We start from the raw sequence: 19,382 nt of genomic DNA, 5'->3' as shown, positions 1-19,382 counted from the left end.
AGTTAATCATGGCAACAAGTTTACACATGCTGAGAACCTACACAAAGCAATCAGATGAATGATAAATTTAGTTACTTGGTAGTACAAAACTTGACTCCTGCTTGAAGAAAGAGACAAGTCTAAGGTCTTGTATTCATCAGGACACTCACAAGAATACCAATATAAGGGGGAAAGTAACGATTTATACTGTATGTGAAGAGTGTGCTGATTGGTTGGCAAGTGGTGTTGCCTTGAGGAATGCGCCACTGATGTTGACTGGCAGTTAACTGCCAAGCATTGATGGAATTTAAACCAGGCAGCTTGACCTTGATTGGTCAAGGTATTGCCCTGAGGAATGAGTCAGTGAGTGGCTGTCTTACATTGTGCCTGTTTCAGCTAAACAAGATATGTCCATTTTATGTCTGTCTGCAAAGAACAGGGCCCTGTGTATTAATATATGTAACTTCCAGTGCACCTAAATGCATCACGTTGCGAGTCCGACTGACCATCTTAAATTGGTAGTCAGCGTAATTCTTAGCACATTGAGGATTATTTAGCAAATGTCCAATCGCTGAATCACATTTAGTGTTGGACACTGTGTTTTCAATATATTATATTTCAGTATATTAATATACTGGACCCTGTTATTTGCAGACAGAAAGGGCATGTACGCACACTGTACCTGTTTCAGCTAAACAAAATAAGTGAAAGCCACTTACTGACTCATTCATCAGGGCAATGCCTTGACCAATCAGGGTCAAGCTGCCTGGATTAAATTTAAAATGATGCTTGGCAGTTAACTATCACTCACTGTCAGTTGTGTATTCTCCATGGCAACACCACTTGCCAACCAATCAGCATTCTGTTCACATACAGGATAACTTGTTGCTTTCCCCTTATATTGACATTCTTGTGAGTGTCCTGATAAGTGCAAGATGAAAAGTTTAGACATGACTTTTTTTTTCAGCAATACTCACGATAAATTTGTTTTAGTGGTGTTGGTTGAGGGAAGAACGTTAGCCCCTGCTCCTCTCCCAAGTATGCCGTGAGCTGTTTAGCAAAAGGCTTTAAGCTTTAATATCTAATTTGAAGCTCGTCAGCTCTGACCACGTACTGCATTGAAGTATCTCCAGTGGGATTTTGACCCACGTCCTTATTACTGGAGGTGACACTTACTTTGGGTGAAACAATGATTTAGCTATATCAAGTTTAAGTACAATACTTCTTGTCCAGCACAATTGTGTGGTGTTGGCAAAAGAAGTTTGGTATATTTTTCATATATGTTGAAGTATCTCACTTGGGAATATCCAGATTTATTTTTTAGTTTACAGGTTGTACACAGCAAACTTATCAGTGTTTTTAAAAGTTTGGAGGCAGCTGCACAAAGCACTCTGGCAAATTTGTTGCTTAAAAGTACTTTTGCTTAAATGTTCTCACTTTTAATGACCAATTCTAGAAATAATGCTGAAGCCCAGTGAAGAAGGAATGCCTGATTTGGTTCACGTGATGCGTACCCTCTCCATGGAGAACATCCCTAATCTACCCCCAGGAGGAGGCCTTGCAAGCAAGTGAGTATAAAATACCTTGTAACCATAATGACTGTCATAAATTTTGCAAACATTGTACCTTTGTGTTTTTCAGCTCTGTAACTGGTAAAAGGAGCAAAGAAAAGCCCCATCCTATTGGACAAAACCTTTCTATGCTCCTATGCAATTTTTGTTCTCAATCATCCACCACCACCAAACATAGCTTCTTCCCAATTTTATTACAGGAAAACAAATCACTCAACACATTTGAACCAAAGCTATGGTAAACAGAGGTTTCTGGGATACTAGATGAAATAAAAACAAGTGAAGTTACTAGGAAGGTTGGTAGTACTTAAAGTAAGTCACCAGTCCAAATGGAATGCATCCTAGGTTTCTGAGGGAAGCAAGGATCGAAATTGTGGAAGTGATGGCCTCAATTTTGCATCCTCTTTACATAGAGGGATGATGCCAAGAGACCAGATGTTTGCAAATGCTATCCCTTGTTCAAAAAAGGGGAGTAAGGATAAACCTGGCAATTAATTCCAGTCTTAACATCTGTAATAGGGAATCTTTTAGAAATATTATAATTCTGGACAAAATTAACTGCCACTTGGAGAAGGGTGGATGAATAAAAGAGAGTCAACACAGATTTATTAAGGTTAAATCGTGTTTGACTGACTTGATCGAGCCTTTTGAAGAGGTACAGAAAGGGTGGATGAGGGCAGTACACTTAATGTTGTGTACGTGGACTTTCAAAAGGCATTTGATCAATTAGCACATCAGTATACTTGTTAGCAAAATTGAAGCCCATTTGATAAAAGGGGAAGAAGCAGCTTGCATGCAAAGTTGGCTAAGGGGTAAGAAACAGAGTTGTGGTGAATGGTCAGACTGGAGGTAAGTACACATTGGAGTTCCTTAAGTTTCAGTACTCGGACCACTGTTTTTGATATACATTAATGACTTGGACTTAGGGGTACAGGGCATAATCTTGAAATTTATAAATGACACAAAACTTGAAAATATAGTAGACACTGAGGAAGATGGTAAAATACTTTGAGGACATAGGCTGGTGGATTGGATGGACACATGAAGGATAAAATTCATTGCAGAAAGTGAGAAATAATACATTTTGGTAGGAATGAGGAGAGATAGTGCATGCTAAATGGTACAATTTTAATGGGAATGTAAGAAGAGAGAACTAAGAGAGCAAACTGGGCTTGTGTACAAATCTTTGAAGCTGGCAGGAATAGGTTAACAAAGCAATTAAAAAAGCTTATGGAGTCCTGGGCTTTATAAATAGAGATGTAGTGTACAAATGCCAGGAAGCTCTGCTAAACATTTATAAAACGCTAGTTCAGCCCCAGCTGGAGGACTGTATCCAGTTCTTGGCACCAAGCTTTAGGAAGGACCTGAAGGCTTCAAAGAGGAAACAAAAGAAATTTACTATAATGATTCCAAGAATGAGGGGTTAGAATTATGTGGATAGACTGGCGAAGCTGGCATTGCTCTCCTCAGAACAGTGAAGGCTCACAGATTTGATAGAGGTGTTCGACATCATGATGGGTTTATATTGAATGAATAAATAAAGAAAAACTGTTTCTAATGATTGAAGGGTTGATAACCAGAGATGTAGATTCGAAGTAATTGACAGAAGAACCAAAGCCAATGTGAGAAAATAATTTTTCTACAACGAGTGGCTCGGATATGAAATACTCTGCCTGATAGGATGTGGATACAGGTTTGAAAATCCCTCAAAAGGCAATTCGATAAACTTTTGAAGGCGAAAAAGATTGCAGAGAATGGGGGTAGAGTTGGGAAGTGGGACTAACTGGATTACTCTTTGAAAGAGCTAGTACAGACTTCCTTCTGTGTTGCACTATTCTGTGATTCCCAAAGTGAAAGAAATATAGCTGTAATGATGGTTATTCACTCATCTAACAATGCACCCCTAAAATTTCAAACTCTTAAATTCAACAATTTAGGAAAAAGTATTCCACTTACTCGGTGTTTTTTCTTTGCACAATCTGATGCAAGTTTCTATGTCTCATGAATGTGCTCCATTGTTGGCTAAAAGTTTTTCATTTGTAATATTGGAATTATTATATTTAAAATGTGTTATCCATCATGTCCTAGAGATTGGTTGGCACATGACCACCACATTAATTAGCGATATTAGGTATAGGGAGAACCTGTAAAGAACTTAATGAGCATTGCTGTCGGAGATCAGCTATCAAAAATAAGTTTTGCTACTAAAGTATTGGGATCAATTTTAGCTACTTCAAAAGTGTAAGTCTCATGAGTTTGCTGGAGGATTATTTCAGGATGGCTGATATAGGTCGGTTCTTATTTAGTTGCGCCACTGATGACTGCCTGATTGTTGCCTGTTTGTAATTAAGCAGATTCAGAACACTTGATGGGTGAAGAAGACTAGTCACTCTTCAGTGGAAACAACGGGCAGAATTTTGCTCTTGGTGGGCGAGCGGGCAGCTGACCCCTGCCACCAAAATGGGGCCTGCTGCCATTTTGAGTGGGCGGGCCAATTAAGGCCCACCCAGCGGCCTGCCCGACAGGAAGCGCTATGCGCCTCCTGTGCGGTGGGAGGAATCCCCAGCTGTCAAAGTGCGCTCTTTCGCACATGCGCGCGAAAGAGCGCACTGCTCCCTGAGGCAAAATGCTGTCTCAGGGAGTTTACTGACAGGTAAGAAAAGTCAAAAAATAGAGAAATATTAAAATTATTAACATGTCCCCCTCATGTGACAATGTCACACGAGCTGGGACATGTTAATAAGAAACACATAAAGTTTATTAAATTTTTAAAAAACGGACATGAAACTTCATCCCGCCAGTGGATGAAGTTTCATGAGTAATCTGGAGCCCGCTGGGGCTCCTGGCCTGCCTGCCAGCCTTAAGTTTGAGCTTGGACGGGCAGGGTCTTTAACAAGGTTGATTAGCCTGTCAATGGCCTTAATTGGCCATTGACAGATCGGTGAGCGGACAGCTGATTTCGCTGGCTGCCCGCCTTCCTGAAGATTTAAATGGACCGGGATGACGTCGGGGGTTCCTCCCGACATCATCCTGTGTCATTTTCCCCTTGGCGAGTGGGCCCCGCCCCCAAATCACCAAGAGGAAAATCCTTTAGAACATTTTACAATACACGTTTTCTGAGTAGTCTTCCTCTGTACTGAAGGCAGCAGAAGTTTTTTTTAGCAGCAATTTCTTTTGAAGGTGATGTTGAAATTTGTGAACTATTTTTGGCATTAGATGCAAACGAATTTTAACCTGGTCAGTCAAGTTATCTAACCAGGTCAAAATTGAGATCTGAATGGGGTACATGTTTGGGGTGGGCGGGGCTGGTGGTGGCTGGGGAGAAGAGAGGGAATAGATGTCGGAGAGTGATTTGAGGTAGTTTTTGGGTAAGTGATGGTCTGGTTTGTCCATGGAAAATCCAATTGCCACGCTTTTCTAACTGTAAAAAAAAATCCTATGACTTATGTATGAAAGTTAACCAGAACACACAACTTTTAATGGAAAAAAATTGCAAGTATGCTTCTTAGCCCACTTAGAAATGCAGCATCAATTTTATGCTTTCAAAATTTAAACATTTCTTTCCAGGCTTTACGTACAGGTATGTTACCTCAAATCCAGCTATCCAAAAGCCGGCAATGTCTGAAAACTGGACATTTTTTCAAGTGGGCCATGCAAAGATAAACAATGGGGACAAGTGCATAATTAAGTTGAATGATTTAAGCATTCAGCCCCCAAAACATTTCTATCATTTTGCTAGTTTTAGGTAATTAGGCACAAATCCACAGTAGAAGGCAAAATTGCAAATGTGCCCCTTGGCCAGTAGTAGAATGAAGAACAAAATGAACGTTTCCATGCAGTATCATGCATCTGTTATTTCCTTGCTCTGAGTGGTCTGAGTGCCTCTTGAACCCACACGACCCAGCTTGGCCCAGCTGGACCCAAATCTTTGTCACAACATGGTGCCAGTCTCACTGTTAGTGTCCTGCTACAGCTATCTCTGGTGAATGAAAGTACTGTACAGCAGTTTCCTTTGTTACTGACAAGTAAGCAGCACCTCTAACCACCTATGGAAACTATACCTTACATGACCTGAGAATGAAAAGAAGCAACACAGCAGAAGGAAATAGCCAGACTGTAGAGCCAAACAAGATTCATAAGGCAGGAATAAGCACATAGGAACAGACATGTTGCGATATGCATCAGGCTGAAGCCAATCATCACTTTGCCTCTGAAAACTGGCAAGATCTGAAACCTGGCATGGATTCGGTCCTGAGGTTGTTGGTTTTGAGACACTCTCCTTCACTTATGTTAATATCTAAGTATAGGTAAAGTTGTGTATAACTTAAGTTACTACTTGCTTTCACCTGCCAAGGGCTTTGAATGATAAGCTTTTTGGAACCCGATGGTCAACTTTTGTTGGTTAGTTTCAGGACTTCCATTTATGTAGTGCTTTTCACAACTTGGAAAAACAGCAGGCAATTTGCCCAAAGCAAGGCCCCACAAACAGTAAGGAGACACGTAATCAGTCAATCTATTTTGATGTGGTGCTGTTTTGGCTGGCGAACTGACCTCTACCTCGCAGAGGCTGAGCATCAACTCGCAGACACTTCCTCCTACCTCCCCCTGGACCATGACCCCACCACTGAACATTAAGCCATTGTTTTCAGGACTGTCACTGACCTCATCTCCTCTGGAGATCTTCCCTCCACAGCTTCCAACCTTACAATCTCCCAACCTCGGACGGCCTGCTTCTACCTCCTACCTAAAATCCACAAACAGGACTGTCCCAGCAGACCGATCGTGTCAGCCTGTTCCTGCCCCACGGAACTCATTTCTTGCTATCTTGACTCCATTCTCTCTCCCCTTGTCCAGTTTCTTCTCACCTACATCCGCGATTCCTCTCTCACCCTACATCATATCAACAATTTCCAGTTCCCTGGCCCCAACCGCCACCTCTTCACCATGGACGTCCAATCCCTCTACACCTCCATCCCCCACCGGGATGGTCTGAGGGCTCTCTGCTTCTTCATTGAACAGAGGCCCAAACAATCCCCATCCACCACTACTCTCCTTTATACAGCTGAACTTGTTCTCTCACTGAGCAATTTTTCCTTAAATTCGTCTCACTTCCTCCAAATAAAAGGTGTGGCTGTGGGTACCTGCGTGGGCCCCAGTTATGCCTGTCTCTTTATGGGGTATGTGGAACATTCCTTGCTCCAGTCCTACTCAGACCCCCTCCCACAACTCTTTCTGTGGTACATCGATGACTGCTTCGGTGCTGCTTCATGCTCTCATCTGGATCTGGAAAAATTTATTAATTTTGCTTCCAATTTCCACCCCTCCATCATTTTCACGTGGTCCATCACTGACATTTCCTTTCCCTTTCTTGATCTCTCTCAATTTCTGGTGATAGACTGTCCACCAATATTCATTAGAAGCCTACCGACTCCCACAGCTACCTCAACTACAGCTCCTCTCACCCCGCTTCCTGTAAGGACTCCATCCCATGCTCTCAGTTCCTTCACCTCCGTCGCATCTGTTCTGATTATGCCACTTTCAAAAACAGATCCTCTGACATGTCTTCCGTCTTCCTTAACCATTCTGATGAAGGGTCATATGGACTCGAAATGTCAACTGTATCTCTCTCTACAGAGGCTGTCAGACCTGAGTTTTTCCAGGTATTTTTGTTTTTGTTCTAGATTTCCAGCATCCGCAATAGTTTGCTTTTATCTTACTATTTTGGTGATATTGGTTTGACAAATATTGGCCAGGACAACTTTGCTGCTTTAATTTGAATAGTGCCATGGAAACTTCCATGCCTATTTGGCTGAAAGACAGCACCTCCAACAGTACAGCACTCCGAGTACTACACTGAAGTGTCAGCCTAGATAAATGTGCTCAATTCTGGATTGGGGCGGAACCCACAACCTTCTGATTCAGGGACAAGGGTGTTACTACTGGAACAAGTCTGACACCTTAGTACAGATCAGCTAGAATTGAACAGGCTCGGGGGACTGGAATAGCCTACTCTTATATAATTATCTGTATTCAGCAGTTTCGTCCAGTCATAAGTTAAACAGCCCATTAAATACTTCAAATGTCTGAATCATTTTTCTTGAATAATATTCTTTGACTATGGGACAAAATAAAATGGCTCTTTAGAAAGAATACACTAAACAGGTACTAAAAATAATTTTTAAAACCTATTTGGTTTTGGTTGACAAATTTCCATGAAACTTCAGATTTCTTAGATTATTAACTTTATGATCCGGATTTTGCAGTCAGCGGTGAAGTAACTACGCTTAGCGCTGATCCCGAAGAAAGTTGTCCAAGAAAATCTAGTGAGCTCTGTGGCATGGATTTCACTTTTCCTAATGTTAATTTCATTCTGGCGTCTGCTATAAGGGATCTCGGGTGTCCAGCAACAGTGATGTCATCAAGAAAGCTAGGCAGCCAGTCACATTAAAGAATTCTCATAATTAAATCAGGAAGTAACAAGCTGGGTTTATCATTTACTTTTTATAATTTTACAGAAAGCAGAATAAAAATTAGGACATACAAATGGAATTAAGGTAGAAGCTGAAATATCAAACATTTTTACAAAATTAATTTTTATTTTTAAAATCTTATTTTCATGGAATGGAGAGATTTGACATTCCAGAAATATAAAATTTGTTTTTCCAAGGAGGTGGTTCAACAGTAATTATAACATTTTATCAGTTAGAAACCCAGTTATACCTCATTCAACAAAGCATAGCCTTTTCAAAGGTTTTATAGCCAGAGTGATAGTGTAAAAAAGTGCAAGTTTATGCCAATTCAGTGACTTCTTGATGATTTTTTTCATCTGCAACGAGTTCAACAGCACAACCTGTGGAGGAGTGAGGTATCAGTGACAGCAATTTTTGGTTTTCCATGTTTAACAGTACATTTGTGTGTGTCAGAAGTCGTTGTCAATTTCAGTGAGTAATGATGGCGAATGCTGACAGTTTCACAGTCATTACCACAGCAAAAGCCGGGCCTTTGTATTACGAAAACGCACTTTGGATCCAAGGTATGGTGGTATTCTATGGATCTCTTGTATCCAAGTTTAGCTACGTTTTATTAAAGGTAACAATGTTTTACTTTAAGTATTGCTTCATTTTTTCACAAGTAATCGAAACAAGAAACATTTGTCAGTTCGTGTTTCTCTCATCCCTTTAGGCGCAGTGTGATCGAAGCTGTTTATAGTAGACTGAATCCGCACAGGGATGATGATGGGGTGAGCTTTATTTTCTTATGCACATAATATTCTTGTACTGCACAAATTAAAAGTGAATTGTTTATCATATTGTATATGTAATGATCACTATGATATTTGCTTTTCATTTGATTATGTAAATCTACTTAATCAATGGGTTTGCTTGCAGTAGTGTGTCACTTGATCTTTTAATTATTCTGGAAAATATCTTTTTGTCATGCAAAAAAAAGAAACAATTTCTGACTGCCTTTTATACTTTTGTGCTAGATTTTGAATCAAAAACTTAGTGTATGTGTAATTTGTAGAGTTGGCTTGTCTAACGGCACAATTTTACCTCTTAAATAAAATTTTATAGTACAAAAATAAGCTAGTCAGCCCACCAGGTCTATGCTGTGTGTGCCATTCACTAACTATAGGTGTAAATCCTTAATTTTTGAGTATAAGAAATTATTTAGAAATGTATTCGTGTAAGCGTGCACAAATTAATTAGTTCAACAATACCTCAGTAAAAATGTGGAAAGTTATTAAAAGTAACATTGCTTTGAAAATTTGTTGAAAATATAAAGCAAGATATAAAGCAAAATGTATTAAATAGCTTTTTTAAACTTTTTTTTGTTGAATTATGCTCACCAAGATAAATGCTACTGAGGACTGGAATTCTTTTCCATTTCTGACTCCCACTGCATGCAACATAAATTATTGGGGCAAATAGACCTTAGGTTGGCTGCAGAGCAAAACTCCATGCATTTTGCTCCTAAGACGTTTGCCAAGCTGAAGCTAAAGTGCTACCTTCTGCATTAGTGCTGATTTTTTTCACTTCCCACACTATTATGAATTAGATTGCTATCACTTTATCAAGAATTTGGATGAGAGTACTTAAACTTTCACATCTAAACTGCATTGTGTTGAAGGGAACGTCTGTTGACTTTTTCCAGAATTTAGGCTGCTTGATTTAATTATACCAGAGATTAATTTAGAATTGGTTACAAGATACCAGAAGCTATTGAGTTACATTAAGCCCTATGTTATCAGGCAAAATGGAATTTGAGCACTAAAGTTACCTAGCATTTGAACTTGGTTGTATAAATTAGTTGAGTTTTAGTTCATTTTATGTGCTGTAGACATGTATACCCAGAATTTGCTGGAGTCAGTATTTTGGCCATTTGATCAGAGCTGAAAAGCTACAGAGACCTCTTCTATAGGGCAAAGTGGAGGGCAGTAGAAAGAGGGGTCGATCCAGGCATAGTTGGATGACGTCTGCAACTGCTCTATGACATCCGAGCCACAGTGGATGTGTGAGAATGGCGCAGGACAGATGATCACTTGTTAGGCGTAGCTACAAGCTGGACGGTATATGACAGGGATCTCTCATGGTGAATGTCATGAGTTGTTTTTTCCGCACCTTTCAGCTCCAATTAATTTTGCGTTGTAAATTGCTGTAAATGCAATTTAATAACTATATGGTGAGGTTAACTGACATTGGTGAATGTAGGGATGCATAGTCTATCTCTTTAACCAATGAAATTTAAGAATTTCAATAGTAAAGCTCGAAAATTTTAGCATGGACATCCTTTAAATAATCAGAAGTTTATTAAAGTGTCACCAAATTACTTGCAGGAAGATGCATAATTCTAATTTTTTTGCCAATAGGATATGAGACACAAACAAGACAGCCTCCTGCCTAGGATTCAGTTTAATGCATGAAAATCTGGAACCAAAGGCAGCTGCTGCTTACACCAGGAATTTGTAAATTTGTTATTTACAACAAATCAAATTTGATTTGGTGATCTTAATCTCTATTAGGCAGAAACATTTCTTGTGTTGTCACCCAGTTAGCTTGCCTATTTGTCAGAGACATTTGCACCTAGTACAGCACTTTCATTTAAGTTCTATAGTTTAGTTGCATTCCCTAAAGCATTTTATTTTCTCTGAGGGGTTTACTTTTATAATTTCTCAAGTAAACTTGAATCCTGGTTGTGTGCTTTATGCAGGAGGTGAGGGAATGATTTTTAATTGTTAACTGGTTTCAAAGTGGAAAGCTATTGGAAAGACAAATTATCCCATTAATAGAATCTTTAAACCATAAAAATGCATGATAAGTTTTTTTTGCAGCAGAAATGCAGTAATATCTTAACATTCATGGGGAGGTTGATGACAAGCTCTAGTCTTAGAAGCTCACAACGGAGTAATGCAAATCGTCCAGCAAATCGTGGTGATACGCAGTGTACAGCGTATCTCGCATCCATCACAAATAGTTTTTTTTTTTCATGAGTTAATACCAACATGGTCCATGAATTTGTCATTATTTTTGTCAACAAATTCTGGATCATAATCATCTATCTTTGGGAAAGTAGAAAAAAATGATCTTTTTCAATTTGCTGTTGAATTGTACTTCCTACTCTTCATTCAAAGCCTGGGATATGGTACCACTTAATGTATTTTAGAGCCAGCAGTCAGTACAAGTATAAGTCAATCAGATCCCTAGTTGTAGAAAGTAAAAGTAGTATGGAGAGAAAATAATTTGTAGAAATTAGGTTTAAAGAATAAAAATCTAAATGGCACACTTAGATTATGTCTAATTTTTCAATTCAACTTTGAAACATTATTGGATTAATTTTTCTGTTCTTTGATTGTAATGAAGTGTGGTTGGGAAGTCTTAGTTCAGTTTTTAGAAAGTGCAGTTCCTCACCCAAAACTGTTTGGAATTTAGAACAGAATGCACAGAACCGGCCATCTTATTCAGAAGCTGTTGCAAGAATTGGGAATTCCATAATGGCGCAGTAGTAAGTGTTCTTCTGAAGTTAGGGTTGATACATATTGTTATGATTGAATAACTTTATTCCATATATATTGGACGTGGTTTGGCAATGCTTAATACTAACGTTGGTGCCACATAAGTGGAAAACTTGTGTGTTTCCATTCCTGACATTCATCAATTTGATGGGCATAAGAATTCAGCAGAAAATGTAAACTTTATATAACAAAATGCCTGCTAGGTCTCTTCAGGATTTTGTTTTAGCCATTGGCTGCATATGTCAGTGTTGTCCAAAAGAGATTGCTGACCAGCCATATGTGTACTATGATGACTGTTTTAGTCACATGCATTAGAAAACATCTTGCATCATTTACAGATAAATGTACTTTGCGTTTATTTACTTAAACATCTATGCCAGTCACACTGAGGAAGCATTTTCAACAACTATCAAAAACACTCAGATACTGTTTCTTATTTTACAACTTACCATTTCACCAATAAATGCACAAAGGTTGCATACACCATGCAGATGTGAGTAATGAGATCACAAGCTCACTGGGAAGACATTGCCTAGTATTCATTTTTTCACATTCTAATCAGAAATGCAATTAGCCTCATCTGGGTTCCCAATTAGTCAATGGCTTGTGGCTAATACATTGGATAACAATGGCCTATGTTAATTGACCACTGGTTTCAAAAGATTTATTGAACAAAAAATTCAATGTAAAACTTTCATGGGACATAGTACTATTTCAGAGGTGAAGGAAAAAGAAAATTGGTGTTACCTGTTATCTGCTTTTCTTTAATGGTGCAGACTATTTTGAAATTTGAACTATAAATGTTGAAATAATATTCCCTACTCGAGCACTTCTAGTAAATGGATCTAAATGGTTTTGAAATAGATATAATGTATTTATTATACATCTTAAAATATTTTTCCCAGAATGCTATAAGCCCTAAAATTTAATATCCATCAAAGGGTATATTTTTAACTTAATTGTTTGTTCACCTTGCTTTGAGTTAAAGATGTCTCATTGCATTCAATTCTTTCAGTAGCACTATATTAATGTTAAATTTAGATTTTGCAGGCCAGGGTCAACTTTGCGGACCTGTGGCAAAGATGCATTTGCATCAAAGTATTGCCTTACTCAGATTTAGGAGTAGCCTTTTATTCATAATTATACATTCACTATAATTTAGCATTTTACTGTTGAAGTTTAATAATTACTCTGATACAAATGGAAAGGTTGTAAACCAAAATCCTCATTAGTATGAACAAGATGATATTCAAGTAGCTGCAGTAGAACTTAATGGGAAACTACATTAACCATATTTATGTAACTGAGAGAATACTAATCTTAAGGTTCTAGATTTAGTATTTAAGGAACCCTTGGTTCCTGTTTTTATTTTAATATTTGCAGTATTTCTAAGAATAAAACTATGGGGAAAAAAGGGCACAACATGTAATTTCCAAAAGACCTAGGTTACAAATGTCACAAATCAAAATAATGTAGTGAAATTTTATAATCAATACTTGTTCAGTGATTCAACCTAAAAGCCAAATTCACAACACACATCAGATTTATGGAGAAATGCGATTTACACAGTAGTTCGCTCTCACTAGTAACAGTTCTGTATAAGTTTTTATTGAAAAGTATTTTTAAAATAGAGTAAAAGCTGTAAATTCTATTTTATTCACTTAAGATGTCTTCAGCAGAAATACACAATATCGAAGTAAAAATTTTAATTTTAATTTAAATAAAACTTAAAGGGGCTATGGCTGGGAAAACTGCTGGGGTATGGTAATTTTCATTTTGTGTTTGTCTTTAGTCTGAATACTGCTAGGACTATTTATTACATGTTGAAAACAGATTGTTGATGAAAAGGTTTTCAACACCGGTAAGCAGGTTTTAAAAATACTTAAATTATTTCATAAATTAATGTGCTATCAGCCTGATTGTGTCATAGTCCTATTTTAATATTGGTTAGTGCCTTTTGGAAGTTATTCAGCTATTAAAAGAGGCACTACAATGCAGGACTTTAAAACTGAATTCCTACTTATTCTACTGCACTTCTTTATTAACATTAATTAGCTAGCCTTTTTGTTGCTTAGGTATAGATTCAAAGGAAGTCACAATTATGATTTTGATGCATATTTACTAACAAGAGCTCCTTTTGAGAATTAATTTTATATGTATTTACTAGTCCAAAAGATTATCATAGGCTGTTACTCACACTGGGGTATTGAATCTTGAAAAGGACCCTACTGGAGCAGATGAAGGGGGAACAAGACCGGGCAAATTGCTCGAGACACTCAGACAATTGAGAATTAATCATAGGGGGAACTACCGCCACCTAATGGAGGAGATGCTGGCTAATTACAGGCTAGCTCAGATCCAGGGGGAAGCAAGTACCACCGAACAAGCTGCTTCCACTGCAGTTATGCCTGCTAGAGAATCAGAGACCAGGTTGCGGGCTGATGAGGAGACTCGTCCTGATGATGTAAACTGAACTGATTGAAGATGTAGTAAAAAATGAGAATCTCCTTAAGAGCTCATGATTCCAGCACTGTGTATCAACTATGTTTAAATTTATTACAATGCATGAGTTTGTGACCTCTATTGCATGTTTTTTTTTAAGTGTTTTGTGCTTGTGGCTTAGATTTTTGTTGTCAGGTCACCATAACAGCCCAAGCAGTGACAATTAATTTTCAAGACCTGTTTGTAGCACATCGATTTTGTTTGTAAGAATGTAAATATAGTAAATGCAAGACTAAGAACAGATGTTTTTGACATTGATAAATCCATCATGCTTTAGTGGAAATGTCAGTTATTTGTGAACAATTCCAGTGGGTATGTTCTTGCTTTTTTGCAGCATTCAACCAGAGGGGATTGTCTATTTTGAATGTGTAATAAAGCTTTACAGTATGTCTGGGCCATTGTTTAACTTGCTCATTACATGTTCATATGGATATTCTTTCTTCACCACAATAAATATGTAAAGTAAAACGTGAAACCAGATAGTTGTGTTTTACGTTTAGTAAATGGCTTGTCTGCTGGATGCACTATTTGTTGCATTTAAAGAGAGAAACTGCAGAAAATGATTATAAACTTGTGCATTTCAATGCATTCCAGTTGCAATTTTTCTAAGCTTATTTTAAGTAAGTGCACCATTTTACACATGCTTATGATTCTAATGCAAGCATTACATGTATGTCGCTGTTTCCACATCTTGTTTTAAAATAATCAAAGCCATCAGGTTGTTGAGAAAATGATCTAGATTACATGCACAGCTATGTAATGTTCGAGACTGCACAGATCCTCTGAGCCAATGTACATATTACTGCAAGAAACCATTTTGGCTAATTTTCAAAAGAACATTGCTAATGTTTGGCCAGCTAATGGGTTGGTTATTTTTAGATAAAGAATTGGTAAAATGTTTTTAGAAGTTGCATACCATAATTTGTTTCGGAAAGGTGTGTGTGTGAAAGTAATGGTAATGTTGGTGAGAAATTGGGTATCAATGCAGAACTGGGCATTTGTTTTTAAATTGAAAATGACACATTTCCAAAATATGTGCCATTTGTATTCTCTGGTGTATATTGATTAGTGGTAGAATGAGATTTAAAATGAAATGGATTTTTTTCTCGGATTTTGTGTATTCTGTAAACTTCTGAATTCTGGCAAAGAAGATTTGGTTGATAAAAAGACAACTTAAAACTTGAGCTTGCACTCATTAACTATATTCTAACACTGAGTTTGAAATGCTGTGTACAAATAAAAATACCTTTCTATAACTTTAATGTTCCGCAGAAATTGCATAGGGGGTGAATTTTAATGGGACTGTGCAGGTCAAGACATCATATTGCCAACATACAGTACTGTGTTGTCAGCAGGCAAATCATCAAACAATTAGTAAAATATCTTGAACACACTCTGAAAGGCTGTTTACTGAAAATTAAAAATCTCAATTTTTTTTGAAGACTGAACCTATAATTTAGTTATGTTGTAAATCAGTACTCACCTATGTTGTTAGTATGTGTACAGTCTTGGATTACAATATATAAACTTTATCAAAACAGTACTAATGCACAATTTTAAAAAATTCTCAATGGGTAAATATTTCAGGTTTTCTACCTCCTTACACAGATTTTATGTTTTCTTTTCGTGCACATATTTTAATATGTTTTGGCCATACAGGTGAAAAGACAATCAGAGATTGATTAAGAGCTAGGTCAATTCAAGATTCAATGTTATACGGTTCTAGATTAATTTTAGTGTTATTAAGTTTTCTTCTCAGAACCATTTAATGTCCCTTCTAAAATGCGATTACATTGAAAGGCTATTTTTACAATCAAATTTATATTTTATATAAATATGCAAATTATAACATTTGAAATGTTGCAAAACAGAAGTGTATTATAATCTTTGTATTGTTGCTGGTAATCGCTTTTCTATGTAAGATGTGTTATCTTTGAAGTTGATCTATCAGGATGCTTTTCTCTAGTTTTTTTCTTAATATGAATCCAGCTAACATGCCCTGCTATGTAGGTGTTTACTGCTGTGTATCCATATATAAGACAACTTTTATCCCTTTGCTTATCTGTTCCAATTTCTTCAAGTAATATAAAACTCCTTGTCTATATTTCCTTTATATTTGAAATATTCAACAGGGTAAGGCATCTACAAAACTTCTGTAGACATGATGGAGATTGCTAGTGTAATAGTATTATTTTGTTTCTCACAGGGTTCCGCAGATCTTGAAGACCCCTGGTAGTTAAATAGGCTAAAATCGCTAAGAATTTCCTGGTTTGAAATATGGAAGAAACCTTCGTTCACACACCTTTTATTTACTACAAGGGAAATTAAAAATCCAAAGGATCTTCTTTTAAAGTCATTTTGTCAGAAGGGCAGGAGGAACTTAATTGTTAGAATTATACACCATTTGTTCATTTTTTTGCATATTCTAATATTGCCACTCTTGCGCATCTTCCTGTAAAACAGTATTTTGTTGACTGCCTCAGACTTACTAATTGCATCTGTACCCAACTTGTTGCCTGAAGGATTGGTGATTCTATTAGCAGATGTAATAAAGTACCTGAGGTGCATGGATTTCTAGTTTCATTTGGAAGATGCACTAAGTACTGTTAATTTAAATCTAACTCACCGGACATGAGCATGTACAAATTGCTGTATAAGGCATTACTTGATAGCAAGGTTCAAGGTTGAGAGCTTCTGCACCTATCTCAGGCCCAGAGGGAACATGCAGTGAGCAGAATGCTGTAGAAATTTATTTTGTGTAATTCTTCACATCAATTTCTGCTGTACTACCAAATACTCAGTTTTCTCTGCTGTCAGATATGCAGTATATGTTGTCTACTGCTTGCTTGAAGATAACATTGCATTTGGCAATAAATATAGCAAATGTATGGTAAAGTTCCCTTATGATTTTAAAGCATGTGTAGATTATAAGCTCTTGCTAAGCAGAACCTTTGGACAAAAATGAATAGATTAATTTATGCTTCTATGTCAATTGCCATTTGCTTCAGACATCCCACTCATTATTGCAGAAGTTGAAAATATCGCTATAAAATTTGCCTTTCTCACATGATATTGTAAATTGTGATTTTTGTTCTACATGTGGTTTTCTATTAGTATCATTGATTTGCAGCAGAAATAAAGAGAAGACAGCCTTGTGTAAACTGGGGTATAGTTTTGCAAGAGAATTGTTTGCATTAACAATTTCAAAACTAGAGATCACATAGATTTATAAATGCAATTTAAAATATTATATTGTGAATTTAAGCTTTACAAAATATGTTTCTTAATTTTGTTCAGTGATTTTTTTCTTTCATTCATTGTGGAATGGGCATGGTACAGAGTGGCTGTCTTTTAAGGTACTTGAAGATTCTTAGTTTGATTTGTATTTCTGCAATAACATGATTTTACTGAGTAAGTTTGAGTTGTGCATGTACTAAAGTTCAGTTTAAGCTAATGGTTGAGGGAAAGGGGATTTGAGCAGCATTGAGGGCAGAAAAAGCAATGAATGTATCCACTTGTACACAATACACTTCCTATGGATGCCTTGTAAGAGTTAAATGATGCAGCTTGTCTGTTAATGGTGTATTGTTGAGAATGTTCATTGCCCTTATACGTGATTGATACATACTAATGAGTGATGCTGATTGAATTTGTATAAAATTGAATTCATTTGTATTTCTCTAACTTTGTTTTTTTCCCCTCATTTAAGTCCTTATGCTGGAAAGCTGCCTATTACCATACACCCTTGAGCACTGGTACCTACAACCAGCTTCCCCAATCGTTTGGTTCATTGTGTAGGTATGAATCTTGGCCTAGAGAGTATGATTATTGCCAGTGTTTTTATTTATTCACTAGATTTTAGCTACAACAATGAAAATGTCCTGAAGAAGATGATGTTAACAGGTGTTTTGACCCTTTGTTGAGATTATGGGGTTGTTTTAGGATAGGGGATGAAGAGTGCACAAGTGGTTTCTTATTGTCCACAGACTGTCCACTCTGGTCCTTCCCTGTACTGACTATAGTATATTCCCTGTATGATATTTGTGATGTTTCATACAATACAGTGATCATAACCACCTTGTTATCTTCAATAAAGGATTGCTAAATGCATTGTGACTTTGTATTTACAGTTTGTATCATGTATGTACTGCCGGAGAATGAACCTTATCGATATTTTGTACTCTTACCTGCAATAGAGAAAAAGCTGGTTCTTGTGATAATCTTGAGCCATTTTTACATTGTTATGTGACTAGTAGATATGTAATTGCTACAGGTTTTAAAAAAGTTTGAATGAATTTTAAAGTTTGCATTTCAAAAGGGATTTTCAATCCTGTTAGATAATGGGACTCTGAATGTATCTTGAGGTTAAATATACTGCAAAGCGTTTATTTTAAAAAGTGGAATGATGTTTATAGTGTTACCTATTTCCATAGCGAAGACCCAGTAATTTTGTTCGATTCACAATATTGTTCCAATAGTATTCCAAAATGTAATTGGTAACACTTTATAATCGATTTCAGAACTGTATGTAAATATTAGCTGATCTCGCATTTAAAATATTCTCTCCTTAGAACCGAAGATCCACATTCAGTTTGTCTGTGTATTGAGTTTGTGATTTGTGTTCATCCTTCTAGATACTGAGCACTTTTAAGCGCTTTAAGAGCACTTATGATTAGACACTCACTTTAATTATCTTCTGACCTGAGCTGTGTAATTTCTGGAATACACTTCCCATTTACAAAACAATTGAAAATGATAAGTAACTTGTCATTGTTTCGTAAATAAAAATATATAGCTTCAAGCTTGCTATAGATCTTCCAAATGGGTTCTTTAAAAAATTATCACATTGATTGAGATAATATTAATGCTTGAATAAGATAATATTGATGCTTGAAACAAACATGAAATGTTGGAAATACCAAGTAGATCAGTCAGCATCTGTAAAGAGATCCTTATGACATTTTGAAAGTATACCCTTATTTCATAGGTTATCAGGGGTAGGAGGAATGTGGAATTCAGGCCCCAATAGATCAGCCATGATCTTATTGAATGGCGGGGCTGAATGGTCTACTCCTCCTAATTTGTATTTTCATACAAGCAACGCTCAATGTTCTGGCACTGTAGTTTTAAGATAAACATTTCTTATATCTATTGATTGAAACTATACCTTTGAAAATTATTTACAGCATTTTAGTTAGTATGGTGGATCGAGGTTGCATGATAAATAGGAAAAAAAATCCTAAAGTATTCCATTTATTTTACAAGCATTCTATTGTCTGGCCTGTCTTCAATATTTATGCAATTCATTATAAGCCTAC

General features: G+C 36.8%; 1 protein-coding gene across 4 annotated transcripts in view; it reads left to right on the top strand.

Annotated features, from left to right (window-relative positions):
* The window catches only part of ppm1ba (protein phosphatase, Mg2+/Mn2+ dependent, 1Ba), a 137,031-nt gene extending 118,857 nt beyond the window's left edge, over window positions 1-18,174 (top strand). The window contains exons 4-7 of one of the 4 annotated variants that reach the window (XM_041211742.1): window positions 1,436-1,547; window positions 8,733-8,790; window positions 11,480-11,552; window positions 16,271-18,174. In XM_041211742.1, the coding sequence (XP_041067676.1) occupies window positions 1,436-1,547; window positions 8,733-8,790; window positions 11,480-11,542 (233 nt within the window). In that variant the 3' untranslated portion in view covers window positions 11,543-11,552; window positions 16,271-18,174. Of the gene's footprint in view, window positions 1-1,435; window positions 1,548-8,732; window positions 8,791-11,479; window positions 11,553-13,729; window positions 14,540-16,270 lie in introns of those variants that run through there. The other 3 variants (XM_041211753.1, XM_041211733.1, XM_041211759.1) reach the window with 3 other exon arrangements.
* Window positions 18,175-19,382: the final 1,208 nt, after the last annotated feature.

Source organism: Carcharodon carcharias, chromosome 2 (genome assembly GCF_017639515.1).
Source record: "Carcharodon carcharias isolate sCarCar2 chromosome 2, sCarCar2.pri, whole genome shotgun sequence".
Taxonomy (NCBI): Eukaryota; Metazoa; Chordata; class Chondrichthyes; order Lamniformes; family Lamnidae; genus Carcharodon; species Carcharodon carcharias.
The sequence above is the reverse complement of the archived record's forward strand: the minus strand, read 5'-3'. Positions and strand labels throughout refer to the sequence as shown.